The sequence below is a fragment of the Lycorma delicatula genome, chromosome 13 (genome assembly GCF_047948215.1).
Source record: "Lycorma delicatula isolate Av1 chromosome 13, ASM4794821v1, whole genome shotgun sequence".
Classification (NCBI taxonomy): Eukaryota; Metazoa; Arthropoda; class Insecta; order Hemiptera; family Fulgoridae; genus Lycorma; species Lycorma delicatula.
This window is the reverse complement of record NC_134467.1, coordinates 38222095-38248517: the sequence shown is the minus strand read 5'-3', so window position 1 is coordinate 38248517 and position 26423 is coordinate 38222095. Positions and strand designations below refer to the sequence as shown.

Here is a 26423-nt window from a genome sequence, read left to right as displayed (position 1 = left end):
ATTAATGAACTAATTTAATGAAGTACAAAAATAAAATTCAGCCTTTTTTCAAATTCAACAGAAACTACATAGCTATATCTAACAGAAAGTGATCTAGTCAGTGAATCAGGTTATTATTTTATGAAAATGTCATTATAAATATTATATAACATGATCTCTGTTCTCTGTATATGTGCGTTTGATATTTATGAAGTTTTGTAGTGAGGTTTTTTCCTAAAATTAGATGGAAGTGGATTATGAGTAACAATTCTACATAAAATTAGGTGGTTGTGTACTAGATTCTTCGTTATTTTATATTTTTTCCTATTCATGTAACATTTGTCTGCGAGACTGTTTTCCTACTAATGTAAATCATTGTATCTTCCATAACTCAGCGTTAAATATTTTTAAACGTATTTGATTTAGATAAACATATTTTTTATCAGTTTTTTCCTGGATACTTTATTCACAAAAAAATAGAAAAAATATTAGAAAAAACCAAAAAAAAACATGCAGGTGTAGTTGAATACTTCTACAGTCCAACTATCTTTACATGCTTTTATTATTTTTAGTATAATAAGATTATTTTTAGCTTTAGCTAAATATTTTACTAGTATAAAATTCTAACTATTTTAACTAGAATCATTGATTAAATTTCCAAGTAAACCTTAGTTCATAAATTTAGTACAAAATGGATGAGGTCTACTTTTCTCTGAACTGATATTATAGGTATATGGATGAATTTATGTTTAAAACTAGTTAATGAGGTTTTTCAATAAAATGTTTATTTAATAAGTTATTTTATAGGAATCAAAAGCAGCAGCAATACCTAAATCAAGAGTATCTTCAGCTAGAATATCGCCATCACATCATAGGAATATAGCTGATAATTTTAATCCAATTAATGATAATAAATTTAACCATAATTCCGATGATGAATACGATTACAATGATGAAGAAAATGATGATAATATGAAAAGCGTGAATGTAATTAACGATAATAATAATATTAATAATAATAATAATGATGTTAGTTTACCTATGAACGGTTTTAGTGGTGAAAGAAGATATTCACAAAATCAAATACTTACTACAAACAGTGAACGTGAATCTTCTTTTAAATCTGTACAACGGGTAAGTTACTCATGATACAAATTGTAATTGTTTAAATTTAAGCATATAAAAAGATGTTACTGTGCCTCTCAGGAAGATATAAGATTGCAAACTGCATGGAAGGTACATTAAACCCTTCATTTACATCCACTGTGTATTTTATCCTACGTAAAAAGATAACATAAACTAAAAAAAGGCGATTAAAATGTTGTTCAAAGATTACATGTTTTTATTCCTAGTTATTTATGTAACCTAGTAATAAAACTACTTAGTTTTTTGTTTTATTACATATTTTAACATAAAAATCATTTCTTCCTTCATATTATTTTTGTTATCACAAGAAAAATAAATATTTTCTTACACATATACATTTTATTAATATAATGATGAAAGGAAATAATAAAAAATTATTAAATAATAAAAGATTCAGAAGACAATTTTAGAAGAAACAATATAATACAACAGGTGGCTTCTTTTTTTTAACTGTGAAGTAGCACATCTGCCTGTTCCTGACATAATCGTTGTAATATATTATTATGTACATATCAATTTAAAAGTTTTATTTATTTATCTAGTAATAATGAAAAGTAAACACCTTCTTTGTTCAGTATTTAATGTCAGTTAAACAGTCTCTATTGGAAATAATGTATTCAGTTGCAGATGAATATACCAGTGTAAAATAGCATGGTTTCAACAGCATGTAACGTTTTTATACAATACAGTATTTGATCATTCAATTATAAAACTATAATAATTTAATTTTTACTACAGCATCTAACTAATTCAATAAATTAAGATCTTAACTGCAGTTGAATGTATGTCTAGGAAATGCTTAGGTTTGATAGTATATTAATATTTTGATTTAAACTTAGGTATTTTGTTTATATTGTCATTCTGTTCATATATTTAGAATAACTTTAAATAAATATTATTTTACTAGAGAATGAAGGAATTTATTAAAAAATAACAGTCCACTATCAACCTAACAATCTCTTTATTTTGTACTTTTAATACTAAGATTATAAATGCCAACTACTTTTTAAAGAGCGTAATATAAAATTGCACAATTTCCAAAGAGTGAAGCGAAGTATATTTATTATTTAATAGAAACTTCTCCCTTTAATCATCCTGTTTTTTCTGTGTACGTTCTTCTTTTCTCATCAACTTCAGTAGTAAATTATTTTTAATTAACATTGTTTCTGTATGACTAAATTAATATGCATCTGGATTTGATTGGCACTGTGCTTTGGTGAACAGTCCTCAGTGCAACCAACTTAACTTCTTATGTGGGAAAATGCGAACAGCTTAGAATCAAATATATTTAATTTAATTTACTTGTTTTTTTTCTTCTTTTTCTTCTTCTCTTCTAAGTATTTAGTAACGTAAAGGTAAAAGTGTATTGCTAATATATTTTCACCTTTACTCTGAATATATATAGTTTATGTTTTGTTTGTATTCTCCAATCAATTTTCCAGGGTCTGGTTGTGTATGTATATAGATTAACAACTGCAATCATCGCTACTGGCTTGCCAGGTCTAATGTAGCTGCAAACATAGTGTAATGTAAGTGTAAATGTATCAGTAAAAATGTAGTCTTAAACAGACTCAGGTTGACCACTCTTGAAACACATAGTTTATGGAAACCAAACCACCAAAGAACTCCACTGTCCACAGTCTAGCATTCAAAAGCAACAGCCTTTACCAGGACTCGAAAAATCAGCGATTTTGTGATGATTACTCATTGCAAAATAAATACTAAAGCTGGCCTCCGTGACATGAGTGATAGCATCTTGGTATTTCATCCAGAGGTCCTGGGTTTGAATCCCGGTCAGACATGGCATTTTCACACATGCTAAAAATCATCTCATCCCACATCATTTCAATCACATGTGATTCATCAACATTATTATCCTCAGAAAATACCTGGTAAACAGACTAAAAAGATTTGCTAAAGAGAGGGCATGAAGTTTTAGGGTCAGAGATACTTTTACCATAAATCACTGGAGAGAGTAAACATTTAGGCGACATGTATTATCGATATATTTACAAAAATTGGATGATCTGGACAGCAGATTTTTTCTTGTTGATTGATATCGTTATTTTTTTTATAATGGATTAAATTCTTCACTTTATGACAGAATTAGAGAAAATGTTATAATCAGATAAGAGCTGAGACTGTTTATATAGATGGTGAGCTATATATTTTGTTTTTATGGCAGGTAATAATAATAGTTTGTTATATTTATTAGTAATAATAAAATAAAATAAAAATGCTTAATATACACTACATGAACAGCATGGTAAAATGCAGAATGATACAGTCTCTATTTGTAACAATATAACTATTGAGTCAGTTGGTGGTATAAAGATTTTTATTTCACATTTTTTTCACATATAATGTTAAGTTGGTTGCACTGAAGTATAATTCCAAATTCAATGATTTTTTTTTTTTTTTTTTTCTTTTTTAAATTAGGATGATCATGGTCAATCAACGTTACATTTTGCTGCATCAAGAACTCATGGTCGTAATGGATTATTTCAGTTATTAGTAGATATGGATTGTAATATCGCATTACGTGATGAATTATATAGGACTGCTCGGGATATCGCATTACAAGTTAATTTACCAGAAAATGTTATTGCGATTGATAAATATGTTGTATATCTTGCTGCTAATGGTAAGTTAATTTATTTTATTTTTTTTTAGTTTTTTTATATTACAAAAAGAAATTGTCTTTCTTATAGCTATGTTGCATGTAAAATATCTGAGTGATCAGATTTGCTTTCTCTTATAATAATAATGTTTATTACGTGATAATTCTCGGGAAACAAGATGAAGTGTCAGTTTAATAAATCAGTTGGGTTGCTTTGCCATACTGATTGGCAACAGCTCAGTGTAAAAATCAACAGGAAATCACTTCTCTTTTCACTTTTATCAAGTAAGTGTGGCAGTTTTTTTCTTCACTGTTTACTGGATTTTTACCATGGTTAAAGGAGCAACGATTAGATCATTAACTGCTAACATCCACATTGTTGGATGAGTCATATGTATTTATTTAAGATTCTTTATGTTATATGTTATATACATAACGATTTCAGTAATTCATAGGAAGATTATAGGGAAATTTCTAGATGTAATATTGGTATCCCTGAAAGCCTCCAACCCAAAAGTTTGTTTATCAGCAGTTGTAACCACAACGTCAGTTCTTGTATTGTTGTTGCGGTGAGTTTAGTGAGTTACTATGTTCTCGGATAAAGACAAATCAAAGTGTGTTTTATTGACGGCTGAATTAAAATCCGTAATTTTAGTTCAACGTGCGTTTCGACGTGAATTCGGAAGAGATCCTCCACACAAAAATAACATAATACGTTGGTTCAAACGATTTGAAGAAACCGGATCGGTTAAGAAACAGAAATCAACCAGCACACCAAGTGTACCAGACGAAACGGTTGAACTAATTAAACGATCGGCAATTAGAAGTCCTGGGAAGTCCATCCCCTGTCGAAGCGTCGAATTAGGTATTCCAAAACCAACAGTTCACAAAGTTTTACGTACAAAACTGAAATTACACGCTTATAAAATCCAGATACTGCAGGAATTGAAACCCGATGATGATGTAAAACGTTACAATTCACTGTTGAAATGTCGAACAGAATAAGTGAAAACGAATCATTTTTAGACTATATAATTTTTACAGACGAAGCTACATTCCATGTGAATGGATGTGTTAACAGACACAATTCAGGAATATGGGGCTCTGAAAACCCATACGCAACTGTTGAGAAACAATGCGATTCGCCTAAAGTTAATGTTTGGTGTGGTGTGATGAAAAATCGTGTAATAGGGCCTTTCTTCTTTGCTGAAAAAACAATTAATGAAGTCGTGTATCTTGACATGTTAACCGATTATTGCTTTCCTCACCCGGATGAATTCGAAAACATTGATCGACTTCATTTCCAACAAGATGGAGCTCCCCCGCACTTCAATGCATCGTTCACGGACGCTTTGAACGAAAAATTTGGAGATCGATGGATAGGCCAGCAAGGACCCATACTTTGGCCTCCAAGGAGTCCAGACCTGACACCTCGCGATTTTTTCTTGTGGGGGTACAGCAAAAGCGTTGTTTATACACAACAAAGTCACGACCTAAACCACTTAAAAAAAAAGGATTAATGAAGCAATGACAACCGTTAACGAAGAAATGTTAACTAATGTTTGGAGAGAAGTTGAGTATCATTTGGACATTTGTCGAGCGACTAAGGGCGCACATATTGAAATTTATTAATTATGTAAAAAAAATATTTGAGACGACAAATTTGAAAAATAAAAAACATAAACTGTAAGTAATTCTGTTTTAATTTAAACCATGTTCAAAACCACACCATTCTTTTATGGTAACTCTGTATTTAGGATGTGTGGTAATAGAATTTGGTTGATGAAAAATACACTCCCAGTGATGTCAACCATTCTTAAACATTACATTGTAGCTATTAGTTATTTATATATATATATATATATATATATATATATATATATATATTTTTTTTTTTTTTTTGAGGGGGGATAAAATATATCTATAAACATATAATTAATAAAATATTACTTGCAGCAGTAGTAATAATAAGTATTTCGAATTAAATAATTGCTCTACACTCCCTCTAAAAAAGATCAAACCGTTGGGGATAAACATCTATTACAAAAAAAAAGTTTCAAAATAAAAACTTTTAACTTTCTATAAATTTAAAATATATTAGAAGAAAGGGAAGAAGGAATAAAAGTAAGAGTAGAAAAAATAAGATGCATAAGGTTTGTTAATGGTATGATAATTCTAGCTGATGTCAGATACATACTTTAGAGATTGTTAATATCCCTGTAAGAAGGAATGAAATGAAAATAAATATAGGAAAACTAAAATAATAGAAGTAAACAACAAAGAAGACTTTAGTGGTAAGGAAAAGTGAGGAAAGGATAGAAAAAGTAAGAAAATTGCAGATGTAAGAGAACTAAGATGACAGAGGACTGGAAGAGCACAATGGAAATAAAAGGAAGGATAGTAATGGCAAAGGAAGCCTTCAATAAGAAAAGGGAATTACTATATAATGAAAGTATGGACTTAGAATTATGAAAGAGGCCTGCCAAATGCCATGTATGGAGTGTCTTTTTGATTGGAAATGAAGCATGAACAACGAGGAAAAGGAGGGAGAGGAATGGATTGAGACTTTTGAGCAAGATTGAGAAAGTAAGATAGTCAGATAAAGTGAGGAATGAGGAAGTAATGAACAGGATTAAAATAAAGAGCAGTTATATGGGAAGTACATGGAATAAAAGGAAACTAGTTAGGATATGGAGTTGGAGAAACTGGAATGTTGACAACTGCATTGGAAGAGACAGTAGAAGAAAAAATCTGATGTGGACACCACATGACTTCCTTGTATGCCTATTAAATTATATATACACATTTTTTAAAATGAAAAGTACATAAAATCTTATTTCCCTAATAACTAATGATTTTTCTAGTTTTTTGTGAATTATTATTTATTATAATTTTTTTTACAACAGAGATTAATAATTAATAAATCAATATATTTACATTAAAAAAATTTATCTATATGAAGTCAGATTTGAACCGATGTGCCTTCTTCTTGCAAGATCCAAATATTTCATTAATTAAAATTTTATTTGGCTATAACTTTGGAACAAATGAAAATACGTACCACTTATGATATATTGCTGAAAAGCTCTCAATGTGGGCTTATTGCTGCAGTTAAAAAAAAGTCTAAAATCAATTTTTTTTTGATTCTGAACTTTTTTGGTCGAGTCAATTGCAATCAAAAGAGGAGGTGCACAGCTAGATGTTACAACAGTCCTAAATACAAAATTTCAAAATTCTACAGCTAATAGTTTTCGAGTTATGCGAGATACATACATACATACGTACATACAGACGTCATGATGAAAATAGTCAAAATGGATTCAGGGATGGTCAAAATTGATATTTTTGTTGAAATCTGAAAACTGAACTTTTTCACAATCACAATACTTTTTTTATTTTGTAAAAGGAAGTAAAAAAGGAAACAAGGAAGAAGGATGAAGTTATTAGATGAGGTGAAGATTGGAGACTGCAAGGGGATGCAGGAGAATTTTGGGATAGAAATTTATGGAGACCGCTGTGGTGTAAGGGACTTGCTGCCAGGCAGAGCACCAGATGATGATATTGATAATAATGAAATTCAGAATAACTATATTAATAAAGTAGAATAACTAAGTCTGTTTAAAATAATTTTTTTTAATAATTGGTTATTGTGATTATAGGATCCATGAATTTTTTTTGACAGAAATCCTTTGTTTAATCTCAAAAATGAAGGCATCACTTTTTAATTTGGTAGTGTCTGTTGGAATTCTTTGGGATGTTATTACAGTAAATTAATGGGCTATTGTTCACTTGTTTATCACAAACACAACACAGTTGTTGTTGGATCTGATAGCGCTATGCCATTCTGCATGCAAAAACAAACCTGACACGCACTTAACTTTACCAGGGCTACAATATGGTCTGCATTTCATCAACCACCATTTTACTAGCACTAAATAGAATGATGGTAGATATTCATACAATCTAATTATGCTTTGTTAATGGCTACTGTTCATGTGCCATGTTGCTGCAGCAACTGGTTTTTTATCAGCCAATCGGAAGTCATTTCAACTAAAGAAAAAAAAACTGCAATGGGTAGTTAAGTTATGAATTAATTAATCAAATAACAAGCTACTGGTGAAAAATTAACATATATTAATTTTTTCAGGTCATACCGATAAGCTACAAGAGCTATTATTAGAAGGTTATGACCATATATTGGATGCGACAGATGACCAGCAAAATATTGTTGAAATAACTGCCAAACGAGGACATCAAACTACCTTGTCATTTTTACAGACTATCAGCACATTTGAGGTAACTTAATTTAAGCTTTTTATATGTCAGCCTAAATTATATATCACTGTTTGGTTTACTTGAACATTTTAAATATTTTCTTAAAGTTATGCTTTTTAATGGTATATTATATAGTTCTCATAAAATATGAAAACCTTTAAAAAACTTTTCAAATGTTAAAAATAGAAAAATAAAATTTATTGTACCATCCTATCTTGAAATGATTTATTTATTTTTTTTGTATAAGACTACCATGTTTCAAGCACCCAAGAAGCGCAATTCAAAAACTTTAAATAAAGAGTGTAGGATTGACATACTATTTTAAAAAGCATTAAAAATTAATTTTTTTTTTATGTAAATAATTTCAGACTATGACAACCCTAACCAATTTTGGGAAGGGGACATTTAATGTTATTCATAGTTAATTTCAAAAGTGGACCTCTTAAATAATCTATTCGTTGGATCTATTTTTTGGTATGTGACCATTAAGTGATTTACATTGTAGGCCACTCTTGAAACTAGGTGTGAAATTATTAAATGGCTGCAAATTTTTGTTAAGTTTGTTGTTGTTTGTAGTTATTTACATCTAAATAATTGTTTTTCATGCCCTTTTAAATGGTGTGTTACAACCCTACATTTTTCATTTAAAATTTGTTAGCTTTCCCTCCTGCATAGTAATATTTTATGTAATAGTAATAATTGAATGTAATAGTTTTAATCATAGTAGTTGGAATATCAAGCATATAAGCAGTAATAAAAACAAGGAAAAAGTTGAAGATAAAATCATGGTTAATCTCCATATCATTATTGGAGAAATTTCTAAAGAGGCTAATGCCTCTCATTATCCTTGTGAAATATATTTATTGATAATTCAGTTATGAGAAGAGTGGAAGAAAAAATTGTTAAATTTAGACCACAAATTATATTATTAAGAAATTAATTGGAAATTTTGAAGTTAATGACTGAAATGTATAATTGAGCAAATTGTGAATGTTTGGAGACATCACGCTTGATTAAATGAAAAAAATTGTTACTGTTTTCTTTGATTGTCATAGTATTTTATTCCTTGAATTTTTACTACAAAGTGCTTATTATTATTATAAAATATTATTCAGATGTTTTAATTATTTTCATAGAATTATTAAAAAAAAAAAACAACTTATGGAAATTGCATATGATTATGAAATAGTACAAATGTTACTGCTTCTTCAATAAGTTTTAACCAAAAATTACATTATAATCTTTGTATTTACCAAGTATAATTCTGTGAACTTTTTTTTTGGTTTTAACAATTAAAAACCCATGATAAAAACAGTATTTTGCAACCAGCTGTAGAAGGTATACTCAACAAACGATAATTTTTGCCTTTTTTTTTTTAAATCAGCCGTTGTCTACCTAGACTGCCTGAACGGCCCCAGTTTTCTGTGGGCCTTCTACCACCCTCCCTAAAGGCCTCCAGCACCCATAAGGGAGTATTTTCATCCACTTTGAGAACGAATGATCTAAATGGTGATATAATCATGATCACAGGTTCACAATATCAGGATGTGCTAGTAAATGTTCTACACACTTTAGTGAAAAATATGTCTGACATGTAGTTTCAGCAACATTGCTATATGTTATACTTCTAAAGCCACAATTTGACTTATAAGAGAAATTTTTGGGAAGTGATTAATTTTGAGGAGATTTGCAAAGAATTGACTACCATTTTATTCTGATTTGAAAAACTTATGACTTCTTCTTGTATAGCTATCTAAAAGAGAAAGCATTTGTAAATAAATCACATGCTATCCACCAGCTAAAATAAAGAAATTATTTATGAAGAAATTAGAGCACTATAACCAGCAACACATATGACTGTTATGGAAAAAGAGCACGTCTTTGCAAGGCTAATAATGGATATTATTTAAAGGATGTGATTTTCCACGTGTAATAAAAGCAAATTTCCAATATTCAGTTTTATTAAAAACCAAAAATAAAAAATATAATTGTAAAATAAAACAGTTATAGTTTATTTAAATCCTGCTGTTGTAACTTATGGATCAACCTGTATTAAATCTTATTTTATCCATTCTAAGGTAGTCCTAATACCCCATAATTTTGTCATGTCCATGTTTTATCATAGCTCTACATTTCACATCTTGAAATACCTATGATAAATAGCAGACGACGTCATCTGCAATCCATGATCAATTCACAACCCCCTGCAATTAATAGTAATGAATCGAAAATGTTATCAGTAGTAATTTTGTTCTTTTCAAAGTTGTGTTTTTATATTCATATTTTCTATATTCATTTTTTTTATTATTGTTTTTCTGTAATAAATTTACTATACTTACCATTTACTATTTTCTTTATTATTACTTGAATATAGTCTTAAGAGTATTATTTATTAATTAATCATTATTGTATGCATATTTAAGGAAAGACGTGATCGTCTTCATAGAGCAATACGAGCTGGTAATAACACACAAGTACAAGAAATAATTAGGTATGGTAATGGACCAGAACTTGCTATTGCAAAGAATCAGCATGGAAGATGTAGTCTTCATATCGCAGTTCTTTGTCAGTATGAATTAATTGTTGATCACATTGCTACAAGATATCCACAGACATTACAAGTTGGTGATAATGTAAGTTATAATTTTATTAAATTATATTTTATATGTTAGATTATAGTTGTATTATTTTAAACATGTTTGCTGCTTTTTTTTTCAATTAATCTAAAAAATAAAGAATTTAAATGACAGTTTAAAATTAAAAAAAAAAATTACATCCACGTTTATTTTTGTAATATATTATATATGAAATTTTAATACACTGTTTTTTGTTTTGTTCATATTTTTATATCATTTTGTTTTTAAAGAAATAATTATAACAATATATGAAATGAATTAAAAAATAAATTTTTTTTTTTAGAAATATAATGTAAATTAAAAGATTTTTTTTCAAAACATTTATAAAGAATTGATTAAACATCGGGTTTTGTAACTTTACACATAATTTAAATTAGTTATTCTAACTGGTTGTGACCATTATCAATTCCCACCAATACAACATGTTTCACATTAAGTAAATCAGAAATTGCTGCAAGCATAAGGTACAATCACCTAACATATTTACCATAGTAGAAATCAAAAACTAAAGTGTGACTTGACAAAAGGAATATTGTTTCAATAAAATCCTATTAAACAGTACTATTAATAAAATAGCTAGTTGATAAATGGAATTTTAAAATTATGGTTTCTTTTGGATAAATCTTCTACACAGAGGGCCTTAAATAAAGAAACTGTATGATTACCTTACTTCAACTTTGTATGAGGTGTGAGAAAAGTAATGAGATTGGTAACACTATGAGCGATCTGGTAGAGCAATCTGGCAACGCTGTGTCTACCGGTCTGTGCTAGACCAGTTTGTTCATCCCTTCCACATGCTCAGTACGAGTTTCAACTCCGTTCAGCAAACACATTATTTTTGACAGCGCCATCAGTGAAGTTGTATGTTACGAAAATGGAGCATCAGAATTTAGAGCAACATTGTGCAATCAAGTTTTGTGTTAAACTTCGGGAATCCGCAAGTGTGACCGTTGAAAAGTTGAAACAGGCCTATGGGGAACATTGCTTATCAAGACCACAAGTTTTTCGCTGGCCCAAATCATTTTTGGAAGGTCAACAACACGTTGAAGATCAACCTCACTCAAGGAGACCTTCAACTTCAAAATCTGACGAAAACGTTGAGCATGTTAGGGTTCTTGTGAGATCAGACCGTCGTTTAACAATAAGGATGATGAGTGAACAGTTAAATTTAAACACTTTCACCGTACATCAAATTTTGACAGACGATTTAGACGTGCGAAAGGTTTGTGATAATTTCATGACAATGCCCTGTGTCACACGGCCCATTTCCATCACAGAATTTTTTATCTCAAAATGCATTCTTACGATTCCTCAACCCCCCTATTCACCTGATTTCAGTCCTTGTAACTTTTTCCTTTTCCTGAAATTGAAACATAACATAACATTAACATAACTTAAGAGGACATCATTTTGGAACTCTGGAGAACATTCAAAAGACTGTGACTGACCAGTTAAAAGCCCTACCAGTTGAAGCCTTCCAGCGCTGCTACCAGGAGTGGGAATAACGACTCCGCCAGTGTATAGCTGCCTAAGGGTACTACTTTGAAGGGGATAATATTGTTGTGTGAAAAAAATAAAAACTTTGGTAAGTAAAAGGTCAGTCTGATTACTTTTCTCACACACCTCATAGGTCAATCATTAACAAGTCTGAATTTCAACAAATTAAAAAACTAGGAAAAAGAATACATATTTAGAATCATAGATTTGAACTAGAGATTATTAAAATAACAAAATTTAAAGAGAGGAAAAGACTGGGACTTATTTAGAAAATCTTTCAGACTAAATGAGAGATTATCTCATTCATTCATACCATCAGTGTTAATTTTTAATATCATTTGTTAGCTGATGTTTTCTGTATGAAAGTGTCATTACTAAGCAAAATTAAAAATGTTTTTGAGTATATAGAATCTGCCGTTTTTCTACTTTAACAATATTCCTTATGCTATGTCACACTGTAATCTTTGATTTCCAGTATGTAAATGTGTTAATGATTAGTTTTTTAATTTTTTTCTGTTATAATACGTTTGTTCCAGGTAATGATAATGTAAATGCGTTTTCCGCCCTTCAAAAAAAATAGAAAGTGTTAATGAGGTTGTACCTCATGCTTGCAGCAATTTGTAACGTTAAAAGAGTTAATATGTTTGAATAATAAAATATTTTGTGAAATTTTGTGGTTGAAATTGGGAAATAGCATGAACTATGAAACTGTGAAAATGTTGCAAAACGTTTTTTGGTAAAAATGTATGTACGTATAATATTATGATAACTGTAAGCATTTCAAATTGAGTATGCCAAAGTTGTTCAATAATTAACATTTTTACTGTCTCATATAATGCAAAACGACAATAAATAATTTTATTTGGGAGTTATTTGGTGATTAAGGGAGGCAGTGAAAAACAAGATGACTGAAACACGAGCCAATAAATATTGTTGAACCACAACAATGCTGTCACATATTTAATCTTCCATATTTAAGAGCATTTGGTGAAACACATCATAACTGTTGAACTAGTTTACTATTTTCTTGATTTCATACCTCTCTCTCTTTTCCTGTTTAGCCTCCAGTAACTACCGTTTAGATAATACTTCAGAGGATGAATGAGGATGATATGTATGAGTGTAAATGAAGTGTAGTCTTGTACATTCTCAGTTCGACTATTCCTGAGGTTAATTGAAACTCAACCACCAAAGAACACCGGTATCCATGATCTAGTATTCAAATCCGTGTAAAAATAACTGGCTTTACTAGGACTTGAACGCTGGAACTCTCGGCTTCCAAATCAGCTGATTTGGGAAGACACGTTCACCACTAGACCAACCCGATGGGTGTTGATTTCTATTTTTGAACGATGATCACCACCCTGAAAAGACACCATTTCCAGATGGTAGAAAAGATTAAGGTTTAATAATTTACGGTTTAAGAATTTTTACTACAGAACCTGCAGGCTATTCCATGAAATTCATACTAGATTTCATCAGTGGAAAAAACTGTTGGAGCAGTGTGTTAAAGGTAAAGGACATATCACAAAAGTAAAAAAATTAACAACACAGTTATAGGATTTTCCATCACACGGATATTTATAAATAAAATATAATTAATATATTAATGATGTATTGAAAAAATCTCATGTTACAACTGCAAGATATTGACTTGAGGTTAAAACCGCAAATTTCAAAAATTGTATTTCTAAAAAAAGAAGCTTTTATTTCAACTACTTTAAATATTAAAATTGTTTTCAGCGTCCTTGAAATTGTATAAATCGATACCTCACACAACCATGTTTGTTAATTTTTTGCACAACCCCAAAGTGGGAGTAAAAGTTCAATTTTGTAAAAACTTTTTTTTTTTAAAGCAGTTGATTACAATAAAAAAGGAAAAGAAGAAAAATGTTAAAAAATGCATGACTTTTGGTTGGGTCCAGGTGCTTGGTAGGATTTGGGGCTCCCAATCAAGTAAAGACTAATTTATGTGCATAGTTAGATGACAATAGAAGAAACCACAGTGAAAAACAACCATCTTAGCAATCACAACAAAATTTCAAAGTTTAGAGCATTTTTTTGTGGTGGTCTGATTTTGCAAAAATCTTTTTTTGCAAATATTGTTAACAAATGTGCCTAAGAAAAATATGACCTTAATAAGGAAAAATCTCCAGACACTGAAGGTGACCTTGCTCAACAGCTTCACCCCTTGATCTTTTAAGTTGAAAATTTAATGGCATCAATGCCCCATATGTAGAAGTAATCTGACCAAGTTTGGTCAAAATCAGTCCAGAAGTTGTGGTGATATAAGGTGATTCAGAGACCAAGGCCAACACCGAACACACGCATACACACACACATGTACATACAAACATTAACATCCAGAAAATTTTCATCCGGTTTTATCCGGTTTGAAACCGAATGAAACCGTTCATCCAGTTTCATCCGGTTTGATACTTCAGTATCAAAACGTCAAGATCCAATGAAAACTGCATATGGCTAAATTGGACTGATTACAATACTTTCCCTTCTAGAGCTATAGTACTATCTAGATGGGAAAGTAAAAATATCATTCTTTTACTTGAGGTCAATTGACAACTATGTTAAATAGTATTAGATTTTTTCTTCCAAAATTCTTTCATCATTTAACTGAATTGTTTTCTTCCTTAGACTAACCTTTTTAAATTTATTAGTATTTTTTTTTCTCTTTCTAAAAATCCGATTCAAGTAATGTTTTCCTGAATTCATCTCTGTTCAAAATTTGTTTTTTTTAATAATTTTTAAAAATTTTGAGAACTTTTTATTGTCTTTTGAAACCATTGTTTTTGCCTTCCTGTATTTAAAAATGTATTTTGTTAATCTGTTTTGTCCATTCTGAAGATGTGTCCATAAAACCTTAATTATTTTCATTTTACATTATAATTTTTCCAAATTTTTATAAATTTCTTTTGTTTTATTTTTAATTTGTAAATACCATCTTCCAGTTTCAGGGCGTAAATCCTTTATAAAATTTATTTTTTCTACTTTCTCGATATTTGATTGTTGTTGTTTGGAAAAGACTTCATCTTGCTACTGATTTTAATTTACAAAAACTCTTTCTGATGAATACTAACACTTGTAAGCTAGAATTCTAGTTCTAAAATACTCTGGTTTAATTCACTGAGAGTTTCCTCTCAGCTATTCAGGAATATCACTTAAAGGCATGTCATATTTTTTTCATTTTTCAAGTGATTTCTTTAAAATAGAAACCAATTATGCCAAAAAACTTTTCAGAGTGTAGAATCGTTCCCAAAATTTGATTTTTATGAAGTAAAAAATATTTTTATTTTTTTTTTTAAATATGACTGTCTTTTCAGAGAAAATTAATAATTTTTCAAAATATGCATAAATAGTTTGAACCCCTACTCCCTTAATTTTGTAATGGCTTTGAGTTGGTTTAAGAGAAGCTAGTAATCAGAATGTGGTAGCATAGAGAATAGAAAAATTACTACTTAAGAAAGAAAGCTCTAGAGCAAGAAGAGTAGAGTAATAAAGCTATTAAGTCATAACTGCTCCTGTTAAAAAACTACTAGATATTATTCTAGCCATGTTCCTCTGCATGATATGTGGTGATGATGTGTATGTTTTCTAATTTTAGCTTCATTTTAATAAATAAAAACTGTTTTTTTATATAGATGTTTAATATTTTCTCACTATTATACCTAATATTATTTATATTTTTTCAGTTAATGCGTATGCCACTGCATTATGCAATGGGCGTTGATAAAGTTGAAATATTAAGCAGGATACTTATCAGAGCCGGTGCACAAAGAATTGTTAAAGATTTGGTGAGTCTTCTTATCTATTTATTAAAAAATGTAAATTTCAATAATTATACTGGCATCTGATTCCTTGATCATAATGTAATTAAAAATACACAGACGGACAAATGAACTGTGAGATAATGTATTTGGAGTGAAATTTAGGTAATGCATAGTTATTCAGTCATCGATACGTTCTGCCTTGTGATGGTGGCCACAAAGTAGTAAAGACACAGTCTAAGAGTTGTCCTCAAGGTAATGTACTGCACCCTTTGTTATGGGTTGTAGAGTTTGATTCTCTAATGCAGCTAAGGTTGCCTGACAGTTGTTGTGTTATCTCTTATGCCGATGACAGGCTTTTGCTGGTCGAAGGATGCATGTGGAACAAGATTGTACTTGGGTCTCTCAGGCCTGTAGAATACTAGAGCTGTGGAGCCATCAGTATAAGATAGCATTCAGCTCAGATAAAACCACAATGATGCTGCTGAAAGGCTGTTTGGCTGTGACGCGACGAGTGTTGGGCCACGGAATCTATGTCAGGCCACCAAATCTGTTATGTTCTGTTGTGAATATGTTATGTTATGTTGAAAATTTTCAATTCAAGGAGCATTTGCAATATATCGGAAAGAAGGCCAATAGTGCCTTCTTTGGTATTCAACGTCTGGTGAATCCAAATTGGGATCTAAACAGTCTCCAACCATCATGTTAATCAATACCAAGAACAGTCGAGATCTACTGTCTGCTACATGTCAGAGCTCAGCACCTTTTCTCAGCTCTAGGTATTCCTTACTGTTGCTCCATGTTATTATCCACCTTGGCGGCCTTCTCTCTTAAATATTCTATCTTTCAGTTACTACTTTGATCTATGTCAGTATAGTAAAAGGAACACAAATCCAGTTTTTTTTTTACAAAACAAATTTTATTATATAAATAGCTTGATTCCGGATCCTATGGTTTATATGAATGATTCTAAAACCTATTATTCTGTTGGGTGTGATTTTGTGGTTGACAATGGACAATACATGTTTGGCCTTTCCTGCATTACCAGCATTTTCATTGCGGAGTTACTTGCTATTAATAAGGCCTTAATTATAATTAGCCTAACATTTTGACATGTATTTGTTTGCTCAGGTTCTAGGAGTACCTTACCGGCAATTAGTGATATATACTCTAGACACCCTGTTGTACATGAGATTCAGTCTGCTACTTCACAAATGACCAGGCGTAATACTGTAGTGAGCTTCTGCTGGATCTCCAGTCATATTGGGATTTCAGGCAATTAGTGAACTGACAATGCAGCAAAGGAGGCTTGTTTCCATCCTCCTTTCACCGATCGTGTAGCTTGAAATGATCTTGTCTGTTTCCTGAAGAGGGTGGTTCTTGATGAGTGGCAAAATGATTGGAATGCCACCATGAACAATAAACTTTGCCCAGTTAAGAACATTAAATCACTATGGAGCTCCTCATGCAGAAATAACAGTCGAGAGAAGGTTATTATTTGCCATTTGCAAATAGAGAACACTAGGCTCACTCGTGGATATCTGATGACACAAACAGATGCACCACTTTGTGCTCACTGTAACTGCCAACTGACAGTGCATCATATCCTTGTGAATTGTATCTGTTATTGCATCATCACAAGTTTAACCTAGGGCTAACATGTGAACTATTCTAGGGAATAATGAAATGTTGCTATCTTTAGTTTCACAGTTTCTTAGGGCCGTCTGTTTAGATTCAAGTATTTATATTACTGTAGTGAGTTTCAGCTGTTCATGCTGTTGAATTACTTTGAGATATATAATCAAATCTTTGTTTACTACAAGAAATATATTGTATTTGAGCGATGATAATGCAGATTTTTCGCCCATGAAAAAAATCCCAAAAAAACATTAACATTTCTTGCTCATTCTAAAGGTGGAAAAAAAAACAAAAAAAAACAGCTTTTTCCATAGTTCTGAAAATGAAGTTTAGCGTGTAAAGACAACTAAAAAGCTCTAACAGCCATCTTTTGAAACAGTTACTTATTTTCTGAAGGTGATTCATAATCTCCTGACTAAAGAGTGAGGTTAAGTAGAAAAGATGCTTTAATTAACCAAAGACTTAAAAACAGGAGCTGATTGTATTAAAATTTAATATACTATCCTTTTACTATCTTTTCTGTCTGCCTTCAAATAATGGGCAGTAAAGACTGTCCATCATTTGAATTTTTACTGCATAATTAAAAATGTCAATTAACTTTTAGAAAATTTTTAAATCATCAACTTTACTTATATCAAACTTCTATTTTACTCATATTTACCACCAAACTGAATTTTTCACCCTAGAAATATTTCTTTCAACACATTTTAAACAACAGTATATGTTAATGTTTTAATTCTTTTTCCTCACATTGAAAATTTTCATTTAAACCTTACATATTTTGTTCCATTTGGAAGAGCTATTCCAAAATTGACTTCCAGTTGGTTATTGAAAGTAAATTATCTTCGTAATCTACGAGGGTTTATTTTTTTCAAAGTCCGATCGGTCGCGAAATAAAACCCCGCACAAAAATCAGATGAACCTTTGCGTATATGTGTTGCACAGCAACTTTAGTATGGCCTTCAATCACACCGCGTCACTTCGTTTAGTTCTGAACTGCAGCTAGCACGTAAACATGTCTACAACAATAGCATCTCCCGCCAAGTGTGAAGTGCGTGCAGTAATTCAATTTGTTCAGGCTGAGAAGTGTAATGCAGCTGAAATTCATCAACGAATAAGTAATGCATACGGTGAAACTTCAATGAGAGACAGAAAAGTGTGACAATAGTGCTAGAACTTTAAAGCAGGACGTACAAATGTTCATGATCAGGGCGATCAGGGAAGGAAGCGAGTGTCAACCGATGATCTCGTTGAGCGAGTGGATGAGGCAATTCAAGAAAATCGTCACTTCACAATTTCTGTATTGAGTGATTCGTTTCCCGAAATTTCAAGGTCAGCTCTCTACACCATTGCGAGTGAGAGACTTCAGTACGCAAACTGTGTGCAAGATAGAGTTTTTGATTAAATTGCTGTTACATCAAGTCCAGTTTATCTGATTATAATTAATGAAATACCAAAATAATTATTTAGTCTTTTACCTAAATTTCATTTACAATCTTGTAGCTATGTTTTACAGAAATTGGTTTTACCAGCAATCAAAATATTACAGGAAAACTATACTACGAGTATAAAACATTCATCTATTTAAGTTTTATTGCTTACTCAAATATGTATTTATCTGGATAGATTTCTTGATCTTCAAATTTCAGTGAAAACATTCATTAATTTAATTAATAATAATAATAATTTAATTTAATTTTTCTTTAATGGTAGTTTTAATTTATTTTAACAGAAAGGAAGACAACCGAGTTATTATTTCATGAATAAATCAGACATTCAACAGTTGCAAGATGAAGAGGATATCATGAGACAGTGAATAACAATATATAACATAATTAGAACAGTATTAGTGCATTGCGTTTATATTAAAACTTTATATAGTCAGTATTTTTGAAGAGCGTTATTAAAATTAACAATTGTTGGCAGTGATGGTGTTTTCTTTTTTTGTGATTTTATTTGTAATTATAATTTTATTTTTCAAAATCGACCGTTTTGAACTTACTACTGTAATAATTACATCACTTACCACTACATCACTACATCACTTACCATAAAACTATGAAAACTTTTTATATTTTTAATCATTGAAAACAAAGGATGGTTTTTATTTGTAATATACATTCAAACTTTATTCTTTCCCAAACTTATAGATTTTTGATGATTTTTTTTTCTTCTTTGTGCAGATTTTTTTTGCGTAAATTATATTGTACAAAAGACTGGTTTTGAATTTCATTTACGATATAGTTATATATATATATATATATGTTTTAGCCACTCCTAAAGATGTGTACTAATTTAATTGTTTCAGATTAGATTGTTTTTCTTCATACTTTTAGAAGTATTTAAGAAGTATTCTGAAAATAATTTATTAGTCACTGTTTTATATACGTACGGGAACGGGGTTGAGTAAATTATTTTAGACTGAAAATGACATTAGTTATGTATATTTTATGGTAATAATGTAATTAGTGATGGTTCTGTGAGAGAATGGTGAAGGAAATTCAGGGATGGCTTAAGTAATGTGCGTAATGTGAAAGAAAGAAGGCAACATTCCATTATTAATAATGAACTTGTTGAAAAAATTGATCGTACCATTTGTGATAAACAGTGCTTCATAATTACTGAACTTAGTAAAACTTTTCCTCAAATTTCAAGTTTCTTTATGGAATTGTAACTAGTGTGCACAATGTATATAGAAACAACTAAGAGATGCCCACAAAACAAGAATGGAAAAACCATTGAGAGATATTATTTTAATTACATTAAAATAATTAGCGTTGGAGACATAACCCTTTAGCTGCTGTACTTATTTTTCATTTCTTTCAAACTTTTAAAAATAGTTTAACTTTTTCAAACTGTACTTTTTATATCACTTTTAGTTTTTATTTAGTTAATTAACTTTTCAATTGTATTTGTTAAATTAGAAATGTAGTAGAATAATTCTAAACCTTAGTTGATACTAAAAATGAAATATCACATACAAGAACAAAGTGTTCTGTTATTTAAGTTGGTAAAATATACATTTCTTAAATTTTGTTGTGGTTAATAATGGCATAAATGCACATGGTTTGTGCATAAATGCACAAATCATGCATAAGTCCCTCACCGAAGATAACAAGCTCAAACTTTCGAAAGATTTAAAAGTTTAATTTTTTTAAAAATAAGGAAAAGCTTATCAGTTCTAACTCGCTATGGTGAGTATGGTAGCTTTTGCAATAATAATAAAAAAATTAACTTGATATTTCACTCCATCATTACAAATCTAAACTGTAAAATAGGGAATTTATTATAATTTGATATCAAATTTTAGTGGTCATTTTTATTTATTAGACTTATTAAGGGTTTCAGTTTAAAGGATCCAAATTAAAAAAGAGAATTTGATGAAAAAGAAATGTTTATGTTGCAATGTTTTGGCATAATCCAATCCAAGAACATTAAAGTTTATGCTAATGTCAGCAAAGCTAAAAATGAGTATGTGCTGCTAAACAAACATGGTCACCAGTCATAAGCAGGCTGGGATAAGAATAGAAAAAGACCTGTTTTGGACTGCTAATATATTAAGAAATAACTTATAAAATAAATAAAATGAAAAAATGATGCAGCAGCCAAAAATATTTTGGTTGAATTACTTCATATGGATTGAATTATCATTCTAATTTGTCTTAACAGTATTTCTGACTGAAAATACTACTTACTTCTGCATCAACTGGATCTTCATGATACAAGGGTTATTTTTTTCAAGGTCTGATCGGTCGCGAAATAAAAACCCGTGATTCATCCAAAGATCGGATTAATCTTTGCGCATATGTGTTGCACAGAATCTTTAGTATGGCCTTCAATCACACCGCGTCACTTTGTTTGGTTCTGAACACGCAACTAGCACGTAAACATGTCTACAACAATAGCATCTCCCACCAAGTGTGAAGTGCGTGAAGTAATTCAATTTCTTCCGGCTGAGTGGTGTAATGCGGCTGAAATTCATCGATGAATAGGTAAAGTATACGGTGAAACTTCAATGAATGACAGCAAAGTGCGACAATGGTGCAGGAACTTTAAAGCAGGATGTACAGATATTCATGATGCAGGTGGTCAGGGAAGGAAGCGATTGTCAACTGATGATTTCATTGAGCCAGTGGATGAGGCAATTCGGGAAAATCATTGGTTCACAATTTCTGTATTGAGTGATTTGTTTCCTGAAATTTCAAGGTCAGCTCTCTACACCATTGTGAGTGAGAGACTTCAGTATGCAAACTGTATGCAAGATGGGTTCCCAAGATGCTGTCCGACCATCACAAAACAATGAGAATGGAGGCCACCCTAACCTTTCTCCAGCGCTACCACAATGAAGAAGAAGATTTTTTGAACAAAATTGTCACAGGAGATAAGACACGGGTCAATTTTGAAACTGAAGAAACAAAAGAACAATCCAAACAGTGGATGCATTTTCATTCTCCCAGTAAACCAAAGAAGTTCAAGCGAACCTTCTCCAACAGAAAGTGTATGGCTACTATGTTCTGGGACCGGAATGGAGTTCTCTTGGTGGAATTCATGGAATGTGGCATGACCATCACTGCAGCCTCATACTGCGTGACTCTTCAACATCTACAAAGGGCAATTCAGAATAAGCAGAGAGGAATGTTGTCATCAGGCATTATCTTTCTCCAAGACAATGCTCGGCCGCACACTGCAGCTGCAACAAAGAAGCTCCTGCAGCGTTTTCGTTGGAAAGTGTTTGATCACCCACCATACAGCCCGGACTTGGCTCCATCCAATTTTCACCTCTTTGCTCACATGAAACGCTGGCTAGGAGGACAACATTTTGGCACAGGCATTGAACTGCAGACCAGCGTAGAAACATGGCTGAAAACACAGGCGATTCTGTTCTATGATGAGGGTATTTGAAAGTTGGTACCACGCTACGACAAATGTCTAAATCAGAGTGGCGACTATGTAGAGAAATAGCGTAACTATGTAAGTACTTGTTACGAATAAAAAATTGTTTATTTTCACTGTGGTTTTAATTTCGTGACCGATTAGACCTTGAAAAACCTTTGTATATTGATAATAATGGAAAACAAACAGAACTCATTTTTATAGTTACAATATCCTAAAACAGTAATATCCCTGCGAAGTCAATAACAAAACTACTTGTTTTATAAATTTAAAAAAATGGTATTTATATAACAATCATTTTATCGTGACTTAATATACTTTTAGTTATATTTTACATTTCGCTCATTTTTTTCTCAGTTGACTCCCCATCCCAAAGCCTGTGTTATGAAGCTTCATTTCAAAAAATTATTTTTGTTTAAAATAATAAGCAATGAAATAACAAGCTTAAATCATTTTACGTGAATAATATATCTAAATTGTTATTAGTCTGTTATAATAAGTTATAACAGCCTGTTTTACAATACTGAAAAGATATCAATACTTTTTACTCTTTAATGAAAGAGTCACAATTTTATAAATTAAAACTATGTGTTGATTTACAACCATGAAATATTTATAATGAAAGTACCTTTTTAAAAATATTATAACTGGTAATTTTGTTTTTTTGAAGAGAAAAAAATTGTAAATTATCTTGTGTTAAAGGGAAAATGTAAAAACAAATAAATTGTATCATTAAATAACTCAGTAACTCTGAATATAATTTTCCTAGATGCTTTTGGCATAAATAAAAAAATCTTATTTTAAAATAAATAAATATGTTTTGCAAACAAAATTTTTCATGGTAAATAATATTATAAGGAGGATTGGATCAGGAGATGACAGTAGACAACTATAAATAAAGCTATATAAAAAATATATATTAAAAATAACTTTATTAATAGTTACCAAAGAAATCAGAAATGAAATTTTTTGGATATGTACAATTTTTATCAAATAAAAATTATTTGTTAAACAATACACATGTTTAGTAATTAAATAATAAAATTTAAATACATAAAAACAATGGAACCCGTACAGGAGTTGAAGGGAATCTTAAACAGAAAATAAAAGCAATCTTGCAAAATAAAATTGTTAGGTTTCAGATTAGCCTAACAAAATTTAACAATTTGCATTATCACCTAAAATTCCATATTCTAGTTAAGTATGAACTTAACATTTTAACAACTTTAATCATTTGATAATAATTAATTTAAAAGCAAATTTTTAAAAATTCATTTTATTTATTAAAATATAAAAATATATTAAAAAACCTATGTAGTACAAAAATTGTACATTAATTTTAAGCCAATCATTTTTGGATTGATCACCAAAAACTTGTGTTATAAATAAATTTTGTCTTGTAATGATACAAAATACTAGTCTGTATCATAGCATTTTACTCTGGACAGAGAATTTATTAAACAGTTGACATTTCAATGGCAAATTGGGTCTGAAATTAACTCTTTTGAATGACTGATACTTGTTTATTACAAAATTATTTTATTCATACTTTTCAAAGTTATTTTGTGATCATAAATGCAATATGAATATAAAAGGAACAAGGACACATAATCGTAGAAATGACACCGCCCTAAGTAATTATTACAAATGATTTATAGCAATGTAAATTAAGATCAGAAAGTACATGTTTAGTTACAATTACAGGAGATAAAATATGTAACAAAGGGAAGATGTACTGAAAGTAACATTATTAAGTAGCAAAAATATAGATTTCAGTTAAAAAATCTTTTATAAAGATAAGTAAATGCTAACAACCAGCCTTAAATATGAACGGCTATTACTAAAGCTGTTCTGTTCATGCAGAATGTATGATAAACACTTTGTATCCTAAACATTTGTGATATGCATGGTCCATGTATCCTAAAGTGGCTCAGTAAAAGTAGAACTAGGCGCAGGGTTCATACTTCTGCGAACTTGTTTAGCTAGTTCAGAGGGCAACGATGTAGGACGTTCAAGATATCCAGGACAAGGCCTACAGCGAAGGCAAAAGCTGAGAAAAGAATAACCGATGTAAATGTCTACCAAGGCATTTACATCAGTGGCATCCCAACGAGGCCTGGCTTATTACTACGAGGTGTAAAAAGTTAGAGGGCGAAAGATGATTCCCGTTAAAGCTCATCATGGCTAAGAACTGGGAGGGTGGTGTGGTGACTGAAAGTATCACAAGACAGCTGTCTTCCCCTATGAGGTTGGGATGGTCCCTGCATCCATATGAAGCTGGTGTAGCCGAATGGATTAAGGTGACAGTCGCCTTAATCCTCAAATCCAGTAATACAACAGTTTCCAATTTTCAATGGTATTACTTAGTAACATTATGACCTCATAGGCGAAGACATGTAATGATTCCGGTTACCACGTCACCCCCTCTGTACCTAGCCCAGATGGGCTTTACCTCAGGTATCTTCAAAACCTCAGGCAAAAGACATCTCTCAACCTTGTTCTTGCCTCATCTCGATTCCCCCCCCGAGGGGGAAGATCCCGCCTCGTAGCGTGTCAGGTCGCTACACCACCCCTTCCGTTCCTAGCCAAGAGTGGCTTAATCGGAGGACATCTTCTCGCCCTCAAACTGATCACATTCCACAGTGTTCAGTCCGGCCTCGTGAGATGCCACCGATGTAGATGCCCCGAGGGACATCTACATCGGTAAGTTAACCCCGATAACAGATTTTAATTCTGCCTTCTGAAGAAGACATCCGACACTTAATGCTACGACGTTGCTCTCAGGAACTAAGCTATAAACCTACTCGCGGAAGATCGAAGACCCTGCGCTTAGTTCTAACAATTTAATGAGCCAATTTCGTGAATGTCTCGAATTCGAGGCAATATAACAACTTCCCCACTAAAAGTGTTGATCGCAACGAAATTTAGACCTAGTTCCCTTAATGAACCCAGCTAACGTTTATAACTCATACATAAGTGAAAAGATTAAACGGACTCCGGTCTGGTCTACCCGGGAAAGGAGAATGAACGCCTACTCCCGCTCAGCTCCATCGCGGAGTCCCGCGTGACATTCACCTTCATCCATTAACCGCCGTCAAAATGCCGCTGCATGCCACCTAAACGGTATGCAGCCACGTCCCGCCGACAGTGTCGTATGCTCATACAAATGCCCCCGTCGAAGCGCGACCGCACCCACCCGGGACAAGGAATTCCATGCCCGTTGGCAGCGGCCGCAACTCCGCCAACGGCTTAACAAATCAATTGACACCTTTTATAACTAACCGTGACTCGTTGCCGAAGCGCCTACCTTCGGTCAATCAAACTGCCCAGGCGGACCCTAGCCACCCGGGTTCCTACTCTACTAAATCCCTTCGGCCGTCCTGCATTGGGCGAGGAATTTTAGGAAGCCAGCCACAATCGTCCACTCACTGCGAGTCCTCCAGTTAACTCGCAGATCCAAAAAGGCGTCTGCTCTCTCAAGTTCCCTACCAACTCTGGTACCGCGGACAGATGTATAGGACATGGCCCACCGTGTTGTCATCGACCCTACACAAGCCGGAATTAACCAACCTAAACCTCGCTAGACTGTCCCTAAAGGCATCATGTCCCGACAGGAAATTGAGTAGTATACTGATTGGGGAAACCCAGCTAATAGCACGCAATTCCCTAACATTTGGAAAGATACCATACGTATATCGACCAGTAGAAGATTCATTCCACCTAGCTTGCCAAGAGTCAAAACCTTGGTCTTCAATTTCCCGCATAGGCCGTGATGTAAGAAGGCCTTCCTTCTTAGAGATGTACCGCTGGCTACGCTCTGTAGCTAAAATATCCACTGCCTTCATGCTGGCGATCACAGTAACGGCCTCTCGCGAAACAATCCTGTAACCGTTGACAACAGCTTACAACAGAAGACGCTGGGCTCGTAACAGAATGTCCATATAACTCTAAAATTGC

At 31.9% G+C, this 26423-nt stretch overlaps 1 protein-coding gene across 1 annotated transcript in view; it reads left to right on the top strand.

Moving 5' to 3' along the window:
- Positions 1–19526, top strand: part of LOC142333898 (uncharacterized) — a 95668-nt gene extending 76142 nt beyond the window's left edge. Inside the window, exons 14-19 of the mRNA XM_075381490.1 lie at positions 787–1113; positions 3565–3769; positions 7893–8041; positions 10444–10653; positions 15861–15962; positions 19306–19526. Coding sequence (XP_075237605.1) covers positions 787–1113; positions 3565–3769; positions 7893–8041; positions 10444–10653; positions 15861–15962; positions 19306–19389 — 1077 coding nt within the window. The 3' untranslated portion in view covers positions 19390–19526. The remainder of the gene's footprint in view (positions 1–786; positions 1114–3564; positions 3770–7892; positions 8042–10443; positions 10654–15860; positions 15963–19305) is intronic.
- The last annotated feature ends 6897 nt before the right edge of the window (positions 19527–26423 follow it).